Consider the following 11,143-nt stretch of genomic DNA (forward strand, 5'->3'; position numbering starts at 1 on the left):
CTGTAGTTGTAGGTTTGGATATATTTGTATCACTGCTTTTTTGAAGTGAACTTGGCGTTGGAGTTTGTATGCCTCAAATTTGCCTCTTTTAAAGAAATACGTCTGTTTTCAAACCATCTGTAGAGATGTGAGACCATTATATTGGTTGTGAAAGCAAGTCCAAGGAAACCTAAGCTTGACCTCCTCTAACTACACTAAAATACAGTATATAGGGGGCTACTTTATCTTTGCTAACTACTTTCCTGGGTAAGCAATCAGATCCTTGGACTATTTGAAGTAAAACAGCTGGTAGCTGCCTGTGCATCATACTTCCAGACTCATGATAAGTTCACACTGGGCAGGATGGTTTGTTTGTTTTTTCATTGACAGATGGTGATCTGACAGCAAACTTCATTGAAGAATCCTCTCTGTGTCTGAGTGTACTAGACAACACACATGTACATTCTGCTCTTTGTGTAATTATACCTGTCTGTACACTGAGCACTGTAACTGAAATCAGGTTCATAGATTGTTTCCATAGTTATGACCAATTGAAGCTCATTTTATTCTCCTTCTGAAGCAAATAAGACCCCCCATCAAATGTGTTATATTACTAATACAGTACCTCCTCATCATGTCTGAAGGAGGATATCTGTTATTCAGTATGTTGTTGTTTCCCTTTTTGTGTTTTTTTTTTTATTATTTCAGTTGATTGTGATTATGGCTTACAGCCAATAAAAATCTAAAATGTATCCATCCATCCATCTTCTCCCGCTTAATCGTCAGAGTCACAGTGGGGCTGGTGCATTTTCCCTGCAGTCTATTGGTGTAAAGCGGGGTACACCCTGGACTTGTCAGTCCATCCCAGAGCTTTGTAGAAAATGAGAGAATTAAAAAGGTACTTTTAATAGAGAAATATTGGAGTTTTATCTTATATAAAAGGACATCAATGTACAATACAATGAATGCACATAGAACTTGGCTCAGACTCCTTCTGTTTGATTTAAGACATTAATGTTTACGTGATGATCTTATGCCTCTGCTAAGGAAGTCCAGCATGCTATAGGGGCATTCTTCGTGCTGAGTCTTCTAACCTGAGCTACACAGAGAATTATCCTTGGTAGCTATGCTTTTGCATACATTTTCTTTAAAAAAATAAATAATATCTCTTGAATTGATAAGAATATTGCTCCATTGCAAAGAGTTCTATCAGCAGCCTATTCACAGTGGCATTTGCCAATATTCATTTGACAGCAGCAATCAGATGCACTATATGAATTTGTAGAGCTCCTGGCTATAATAGTTGACTAAAACAAAGGTTGAATTATAATTGTTCAATGTTATTTAGTGCATAAGAGGGTGAAATAAAATACAAATTAAACATTAAATGTCACCAATTTTAATTTTGTACATATTAATATAACATAAAATAAACCTACTAACGATTGTAAGGCTTAGGGTGTCTTAATCTCGGAGACCAGGAGGTGGCGATATTGCATATTTCTTTGATGAGACAATCTATTACAGTGCAACGAAAAAGACGGCTAACCGGTAGCTGCAGTGTAAGTGGCTACTGGGGCTGAGCTAACAGGGCCAAGTGGGGGAAGCACTCTTCTGCTGTTGCCAAAGCACAAGGTAATGGGGTGAAACTAGCGCAGTGTCAATTAAAAGAATGGATCGAAGTATATTCATTGAGTAGCGAATTTCCCTCTGGTGTAAAACGCAGTGTCGAGCCGCTAGATGCTAAAATCAACACATCGATATGACAGAAAGTTCGCCAACACTTGCTGAGCGGCTAAACCTGTATGAGTTGGTGCTGCATTCAAGTCCTCCTTTTGAAACTCGGGAAGTTCTCTTTAATTGTTTTTGCTCTTGCCGCCGCTTAAATTTGATCCCATATTAGCGCCGCAATGAGCAAACTATTCTGTCTGAAATACAAATGGTGGTACATTCTGCCTTTTTGTAGTTCAAATTCGAAAATATGAGTGAAATTTTTGATTATAACAAACCACGTCCGACATTCACGAACATTTTTGAACTTCCATTGCTTGGTGACTGAAAACCTTTAAATCAGGTCTTTGATAAGTTTCCTGTTGTTTTAACAAAGGGAGAAACTGTTGTCTCTGTTTTTAAATACAAAGCCAAGCAGAATTTAAGAAATTAAAAATATAAATTACTAAAAATAGTGCATGTCCAGTTGTTTTGATGTCTTTCTGTCAAAACAAATGATATAATTTGATAGAGAATTATTAGAACTCCTAGGTAAATCATACATGGTGTGTGTGTAAGTAAAATTTGGCAACAAGGTTATTACAGTTATTGGTTAATATAGAAAAATGGCAACCAAAAATGAATGAGGAAATTGAGTTATTGATTTTTTAAGCTAAGAAATATATTTCAATACTGAAATTTAGATATGAATAAACCCCAATTATTTATTATTTAAAATGGAATCGGATAAAGAAATTTCAATGGCTGAAAACCTAATTTTATAAACTATCTGGCTAATTCAGAAGAGGCTTTAGCAAATGCAAAGATGGAGTCTAAAGTAGAAAATTGCTGAGGAAATTTTGGATGGGCCTGTTTCTTGTGAGTAATTACTGGACCAGCACAATGACCAGCAAGGGGTTATGAAAAAGTTATGCATTTACAAGTGGAGCCATTGCTGGTGAAGATTTTCAGTCATCCAGGTCATAGTCATTCTAAAAAAGTAAAAAAAAAAACTGAACGTGTGTCCCATCCAAGCTTCCTGAGTGGGAAGTGAAACTTGAAACACAAAGGCCAGTGGTTTGTTTGTTAACTTTTTTGGAAGTTGGTCCATTGTTTATAATAAAGAAGCAAAACATTTTCACTGACAGGACCTTTCAACACAAGATCTATGGAGCTAATGACCCCAGTTTAAAGCTACTTTAGCACAGGAGATTCTGAAAGATAAACACATCAAAGTATTTTTTTACTTGTATCAAACTAGACATATTTGTTTTTTTACCTGCAGGTCAAATCAAAGTGACTGACATTTTCTTATGCTTTTGGGGCACATTAATGGTATTCCTGAAATACCCAAATCCCTGGAAGTCATAGTGGTTAAAACAGGAGGAATTGTCCGTTATTTCTAAATATATGTCCCATTGAAGTATGAAACATTAATTCTCAATTCCTGTGGAGTATTTTGGCTGAGTATTGTCTTATTTTGAAAGTCTAGCATGGTTGTTTTTAAGGATAGGACAGGACAGGGTCAGATCCATGAGTGATAAAGGCCTCTGTCTTTCCACTGAAGAGTTCAGAATGGTATAAGATAAACTTATTTTAAGTAAGGAATTGTTACTGAGCAAATAAAAGACCATTAGAAGTCTTCCACCCATGCATGTCCACTTACAGGTGTAAGAATGGCAGGTTTTGGTTGCCAAAAAGTGATTAAGGCCTCCATCTTGTCACTGAAGGTTCAGTGTAGTTTGAAATAACTTAAGGGAAAATAATTTTTTGTATCTGACCAATGCTGGATCTTTGCACCTTTTCATTTGTTTTTTTTAAGTCACCAAATCCTATGTTTGGCTGTCATCCATGGCTCTACTGCTACAAAAACGAACGGTGATGGCAGGGGAGAAATAACATTACTACCGGTTATTCGCTATGATTGGTCGGTCAGGTTGACTTTGTTATACGTTAGTTGCATTGGTGGACCTGCATAGAACGGAAACTGATAGAATGTGACCTAAACAATTCCATTCAATTCCCACACTTGGGCAGAGATTTTCTAATAATTCACAATCTAAAATCATCACATCACACAGCCATAGTGTGTTTATAAAAGCAGATTTTGTGGAATGCCGTATTTGTGTTGGTTGATGGTGAACTCGTATTCAGCATTTACATCGTATCTTGCACTAGTTTTCAGGTCAAATGATTTTTGTTTTTGTTATTTTTACTTCTCTTACAGTGTAACCGCAGCATGCATAGCTCTTATGTTTTTTCCACTGCTTGTCTTTTACTGCTCCTTTAATGCTGCTGCTCTGCCCTTAGTCAGCAGAACCTCAATCTCCAATCCAGTTAAGTTTTTTTTCTTTGCTTTCAATGCATCTTTATGAATGAGCTTCTTCTTACAAGCATTGGAAGTCTTACCCGTATTTAGCACTATTGGGGTGGTAATTATGCAAATTTACACTTACACACAGGTGGACTGCATTAAGCTTACAGACTCATTTACGATCATTTACTGAACTTAAGAGCGTTTATTAAATTGGACGTGAGAAATATTAGCCAATGTTGGGAGAAAAAGTCAGAGGAATTTACGTCAAATATGAACATGTTATTAAATGAGGCCCAATGACACACTCCAACTTATTTATACACATTTTATCCATATTTTAAGCTTGCTAGATGTGTGATTACAATGGAAAACTGAGGCTTTTACTTTCAGTTTTGAAAGCTGGGTATGTTGTAAATAGGTGATGATAAAGTATGAACTAAATAAAGAGGCAAAGTACTGGCTCTAAAGTGCTGAATGAACCAGATGCTGCTACCAAGGAGAAGGTAGTCAGATAAATGTTTTATTATGATCCAACCATGTACTTTTGCAAGTTTTCCAACCACTTTAAAAACTGTTGGAACGCTGCAACAGCCAGGCACGGAAATATTTTTCTCCAGATCAAATCTAAAAAGTTCTGCTAAAAAGCAGTTTAATACAAGAAATGAAGAGAAAAAAAAAGTAAATTTTAGTAGTAAACTAACAGAAAACCAAAAAATATAAAAATATTTTTAAAAAGGTGATATCAACAAATATAAAAAATATTTAAAGAAGCTGTTAAAAAAACATAATAAACAAAGATTTAGAAGTTTATTATGGCTTTTTTGTTTGTTTTACAAAAATATATTTTTTATTGCAAAATAAAAAAAATAGAAAACAAAACAGACAACAAAAACAAAAAAAAAATTCTATTTCAAAACTTAAAAATGATCATGATCAAAAATAGATACAAATCAAATAGATTTAAAAAATGCAGTTTTTTAAGTCAACAAACTAAGAAATAAAAGAGTCAAAAAAAATTTTAAGAACCCTATTAGAAAATATGACAGAATCTTCCAATTTACAAATAAGCAAGAGGCAGCAAACTGTGGAAGTCTGTTGTTAAGGGGGTATCGTCAGAAATCCGGTCAACGTTGCAAGCTTTAAGAAAGTCCTGGTACACTGAGAGTTAAAATTAGGACTTTTCTTCATAAGTAACCATGTGCTCACTTTAAACCAAGGAGCTTATTGGCTGATATCCATTTTAAAACTCTTCTTAGAGCCAAACAAAGCAGCTTTGTAAATGAGCTGCAGGTTTGTCCTCATCTTATTTTCAAGGGTTCCATTTTGCTTGAAACCAGAAAGTGCTTATTTTACGCAATTTGCTATTTTAAAACCTTTTTTTAAGCCTTAAGGGAACTAAAGAGTTTGTTTAAATCTTAAACTTGGACATTTTGCAAAAATAAATAAAAAAAGAAGCATTGCCCCAATAACAGGAATTGTAGACAATCCTTTAGTAAATATGTTACAACTCTTCCCAGTAAATAAGATTAAAGTGTGGTACTGAACAGTGGTGAGTGACTCTAAACCAAAAAGCCAGAAATAACCAAGAACTTTAACTGCTATTTGATCAGAAACTCTAAACACATAGGAGATAATGACGGAAACTGTAGACCTTTTATACACTCTGTAAGCTGGAAATAAGATGCTTCTAGTGAAAAGTAATTACAGTGTAATAATGTAAGCACTAGGTTTTATGTTTTAATTATTAGGTTTAAGTGATCTTTAATTGCTGATGTGTTCTTTAGGTAACCCTCAAGTTTACACATTCATTTTCTCCCCTCTAAATAATCATACTCGCTTACTTGGCCAGTCTTTTACCTGCCTTCTCTATGATGGCATTCTTGTTTGCGTTAGTAACCCAGTGATTATAGCTCATTGTTTCTTAGGATCAGCTTCCTGATACAAATCTAAATACTAATGACTCTGCAGCACAGTTGCACCCATTCTAGTGACAGTATTTTATCAGAGTCAGCTGAAATTAGGATGTGTTTTTATAGGATCAAGTTCAGACCTAAACAATTGAATTTTTCAAGATGAGCCTGAGTTTCCATATTAGAAGTCGCCTTCTCGGGTCATTGTTTTCTTTATATAGTTTTAGCCATTTTAATACACATTTCTTTCAGTAGAATAGAACTTTAAAAGTTCAAATATTTACTTTAGGCATCAGTTGAATCATCAACTGTTATGATTCAGGTGTTTTTATTCACAGATTGATGTGTCATCATGTGGAGGGGGGAGCAACAGGCCTTCCAGGCGCCTGTGGATGTTCATGCCAGCGCAGACGGGCAGGTGTACATGTTCAGGAGGAGGACAAATGAATCGGCTGCATCCTCAGATGACGAGGAACTCAGCATTGTGGAGACAAGGCAGAGTAAGCAAGATAGCCAGAGGAATGTCCAGCTGCTTGAGCATAAGGTTTTGGATGGTGATACCCTCAACAAGCTTGCTCTTCAATATGGCTGCAAGGTAAGAAAAAAAAAAGATATGTTGCTGCTATCGTCACTAAGGAGGCTCAGCATTTATTCTCTCTATCCACAGGTTGCGGATATAAAGCGGGTAAACAACCTTTTTCAAGAACAAGATTTGTTTGCACTGAAATTCATCAAAATACCAGTTCAGAAGCACAGCTTTATGACAGAAACACTCTCAGACAGAGGGAACACCCAAGAAGAAGAGCCTCATCTCTCTCCATCAGTAGTTGGGCCGCATGATAGAGCTCCAGTTGAGCCACATCTGCAGGAAGCCTCAGAGTTTCTAATGGAGGTAGACAATGATATAGAAAGGCTGATTCAAACCACACCTGACCACAGAGAAGATTTCTCCGGGAACACAGGCAGATGGACAAGGTACGGTTTTGGAAGACGACGCGCAATGAGTCATGGCGCAGACTGGGGTATCCAGTGGTGGAACGCCTTAATAGCTGTGCTCCTCATAGGGATTGCCCTGCCATTATTTTATTTCATTTACTTTAAAACTAGGAATAACAGAGAGGCATCCTCCACTGTTTCTCAGTCGACCATCTCCTCAAACACAACACTGACGCTCCTGGTTACAAAACAAGCAGAACGTTTACATGATCCTGGATAAAGTAGGAGAAGACGGATCTAAAAACATTAATATTTAGTTTTGGTGTTATGGCTAGGTGAGAATCAAACTGTATCTAAACTGCTCAATATTTTTGCTAAAGGAAATATTTGTCAGCGGAATCAATAATATTTATAGTAGTTAGAAGGCCATAATGAAAATTTGCTGTGCAGTGTTTATGCAATACAGATTTCTTATTTAATTTTTTCTTTTCTGTAAGTTGTTTTTCAGATTTATAAAATGACTATATTGTCACAGACACCCTGTGCAAGTACAAACAGAACACAGTTTTTTAAACAATTTACCAAAGAAAAAAGCTTTCCAAATAATCCTGGCACAGTTATAAAAGATGTCATTAAACCCAGTATCTTAATAACTGATGATGTCACCTTTGGCAACAACCGCCTTCAAGCAAAAACATAACTAGTTTAGCACTAATTGGGCATTATGTGGCTTTTAAAATTGAGCCCACCCCCCAAAAGAAGTAATGATTACTGGAAACATCTTTTTTCATGTATAAATGACCTTAGTTAATTGTATTAACTATGGTTTTCTTTTAAATCTGAAATGAAAGCAAAACTACAAATATTGTTTCAGAGCTATCTACAACCATGAACCTTGATTAGTTCATACAGCTTTATGTCATAATTATGGATATATATAAATGGAAATATATCTTTTTTTTGTTTTTAAGTAAAGTACAATAGTTTTTTCTGAGAAGCAAAACTTTCTGTTTTTGTTCAGTTGTCTGAACCATGCATGGTTGAACTGTATTTACCAGAGATTTTAGGTTACCTGTTTGTAGTCATACTTTGGACCTTGTGCCTTATTTATCAGCCTGACTGCCAAAAGTGTTTGTTTACAGCAGCGAAGCAATGCGGTATACTTACCTCATTTACACTATCTTACATTTAATGCTCAGAGTTTTTACAGTTTTGTTTACGTATAGTTAAACTCCATTGTAAAAAGATGCTCAGGTTCACCAGTTTGTTTACTTTCTAATATCTGAAGTGTTTCATTGTAAGAATGCTGCTAAACGTACGACATCTCAAATAAGTCAAATCGTCAGCTAATTTTACATGAAAACTGACTAGTGTGAAAGTTAATATTTATTTCTGCACGCTCCAAATTAAATTCAAATGGAAAGTCTGTGTCTGTAAAATTTTGTCTGACATGATAGTATGACTGGATAGCACATATTAAAACACTAGAACTAATATTCAGCAATGGAGCCGCAATAAATTATTTGTTTTGCTATTTGGTTAGTTTTGGGATTTGTTATGATTCATAATTAATTACCACAAGGTGCTAATTAAGAATTTCTTTACATAATTTGAACCAGGTGAAGCTAAAGTTATGCCACTGTAGGAGTTTTGGATAAAGCATAATTACATTGTTTTAAAACACAAAATGTAATAAATATTTAATGATTTTGCCTTAATTAATTGTCTTGGTGAGTCTTCTTTTATTGCATGTTTTGCAGTTATTGTAGTTAATAAGAATTTAATTAATAAATTTGTTGATGATTATTTCAGTAATCTCTTGATCAAGATATGATTGTTTTACCCCTATGTTATAAGACTGAAAACAGTCATTGTATTAAAGAACTATTCTGTTTTATTAAAATTCACTCTTCTGAGAGGTAACTTTGTTTGTTCAATTTTATTTTTTAACTAAATTACTAATATTTAACTAGAACCATTACAAATAAACGGTTTTGTTTTGTTTAATTACCAATTCATAATCCATTACCACAAGATCCTAATTAAGAATTTCTTTACAGAATTTTAACCATTTGAAGCTGAAGCTCTGCCATTTTATGAGTTTTGGATAAAGCCTTGTTTTCTTTTTTTAAACTTTATCATTAAAATAAATTAAGAGCCCTTAAAATAAAAGAAAAAATCTAAAAGATTATTAGGCAAGATTGCATTTATGATTTATTGAATTTGTGATCAGCTGCAGTACATTCAGAAATCCAAAATGTTTATAAACCCCAGATTTGAGTAATCGGAGAGTAAGACTGATGTGTTGTCTATGTATGCACAGTTATTGAGCAGAATAATATCAATATTCCAATCATGCCTGTCATTTCTTTTAGGATGAAAAACAAAGAGAAATTGACATTCATTTTTGACATTAGAAAAAAAAAACAATATATTTATCAATCTTTTCAACAACAGTGACATGTTTTCCATTCACAGTCACTTTCCTGCTTTTGATTCATTCTTTAAAAATAAAAAAGGGTCTTAACCATTTTCAGTAATACCAACAACTGTTTTAAGTCAGAGTGGATCTTTGTGCTTCGTACTAAACCAGCCATACAGACCCCAGATATGTGCTGTTACGTGGTGGTCCGGCTTCAACCTTCCACTGCGCCTTATAGGGGACATCTCTAGTTAGATCTTGTCATGCCACTAATGTTGGAAACTATTCTCAGTGACTTTTTCCTGTTTTTGGGTGTTAAAAAATTTGGCTTTAAAAGTATCGTAGGTGGAGGGGGAATTTAATAATCATTTTAAATTTTACACTGTGAAAAATTAACTCTGATCAGATTTTTAACCTGCTGCTGTTCCACTGTTAAAATATTTTTTCTTCCACTGTTTAATGACCTGTGATGGCAAATGGCCTGTACTTTATCAAGTCTAAAGACCCCAAAGAGCTTCACACCACAATCAGTCATTCATCCATTCATACATGCAGCCGGTGGTAAGCTTCGGTCAAGCTGAGGCTGCAACACAATCTGCCCCTCTGGGCCCTCTGTCCATCAAGGCGGAAGTTCTGATTCTGATTACTCAAGGACACAATGACTGAGAAGGACTGAGTCAGGGCTGCCGGACAACAGACACCTACCTCCTGAGGCCACCATTGCCCCTGGATATCTAGGATTCTTCAGAAATGCCTCTGAATACATATCATAGGCATTTTAAAGTATCATTATGCTAGTTTTGAACTTACTTAACTTTTGAAATAATCTATAATTAAATCTGTGAGAAGTAATGTGGGATTTTTGACAGCAAATTAAGTCTTGTATATTTCTGCAAGCATATTAAAATGTAGGTTTAGCCCTCGAATTATACCGCTGCTTTAGGCCACAAAGCTTTGTCTAGCGTTTTTGGAATAGTCTTAAGGTTAAAATAGCTAAAAAAAAAAAAAAATTGAATAATTTAAAAAGTTTCATTTATTGTATTGTGGGGTACCTGGGTTTGAATCCCCTTTGCATCAAGAAGGGTGTTCAACTTAAACACTTTGCTAAGTCTGTGAGGTCGTAATGAGTTGACGCAACGACTTGTGATTATGGGAACAGTTGAAAGGACACAAACAATTTAAGATAGTGTAACAAAAATAGATTCATTGGATACGGTGAAATAATTTAAGACTATTTCATTGTCAAAGAGAGAAAAAAATATATGGGCGATAGTCACAAGGTGAAAGCTCATCGAGAGCCACAAGGTACTGATTAGCTCTACACATCGGCTACAAGCGTTCCGTTCTTCCTGTAAAGACACTCCTTAACCTCAGACATTTTGTCAGAAGCACCAAAAATTTGCTTAGGAGAAAAAGAAAGTGCAGATTTCACTTTGAAATCAAGGTCCCAGTGTCTGTTGGAACAGTGGAGAGGCACACAATCCACATTTCTTCATGACAACTGTAAAGTTTTACAGTGAAAAGGTATGATTTAGGGTAGCAATTTTTTTGCTGGTTATAAACTATAGTGAGCCAAATTATAATATGTACTAATATAGCTTAATTCTTAATCCTACTTGCAAATACTTTGAATAGCAATTTAAGTTCAACTGCAATCTTGATATTGTGATCCTCAAATAATATTTCTAGTTTTTTTTTTCTTTATATCTAATATATTCCTTTCTAAATTATGCAAGATTTGCACTGGCAGGTATTCCTTTGAAGACCTGCCTTTGCAAAAAAATTCCTATTAGGGACAATAAAATCACTTAAATTTAATTCAATTTATTGAAGAATCTATCTTTAAATGTATCAGTATTACACACGTAG

General features: G+C 34.9%; 1 protein-coding gene across 2 annotated transcripts; it reads left to right on the forward strand.

Moving 5' to 3' along the window:
* Positions 1–1,527: 1,527 nt before the first annotated feature.
* On the forward strand, positions 1,528–8,731 carry lysmd4 (LysM, putative peptidoglycan-binding, domain containing 4). Of its 2 annotated transcripts, none has more exons than XM_015378697.1 (3): positions 1,528–1,614; positions 6,255–6,511; positions 6,584–8,731. In XM_015378697.1, exons 2-3 carry the CDS (start codon positions 6,269–6,271, stop codon positions 7,130–7,132), a joined length of 792 nt encoding a protein of 263 aa, XP_015234183.1. In that variant the 5' UTR covers positions 1,528–1,614; positions 6,255–6,268; the 3' UTR covers positions 7,133–8,731. The 2 variants fall into 2 exon arrangements, with proteins under 2 accessions (XP_015234183.1, XP_015234184.1); XM_015378698.1 differs by having other exon boundaries at positions 1,545–1,614; positions 6,239–6,511.
* The last annotated feature ends 2,412 nt before the right edge of the window (positions 8,732–11,143 follow it).

Source organism: Cyprinodon variegatus, unplaced genomic scaffold, assembly GCF_000732505.1.
Source record: "Cyprinodon variegatus isolate N-32 unplaced genomic scaffold, C_variegatus-1.0 Scaffold177, whole genome shotgun sequence".
Classification (NCBI taxonomy): domain Eukaryota; kingdom Metazoa; phylum Chordata; class Actinopteri; order Cyprinodontiformes; family Cyprinodontidae; genus Cyprinodon; species Cyprinodon variegatus.

Coding starts and splice junctions, on each gene's coding strand:
- lysmd4 (XM_015378697.1), top strand. CDS start 6,269: ATGTGGAGGGGGGAGCAACAGGCCTTCCAGGCGCCTGTGGATGTTCAT. Junction 6,512..6,583: donor CTCTTCAATATGGCTGCAAG/GTAAGAAAAAAA, acceptor CTCTATCCACAG/GTTGCGGATATAAAGCGGGT.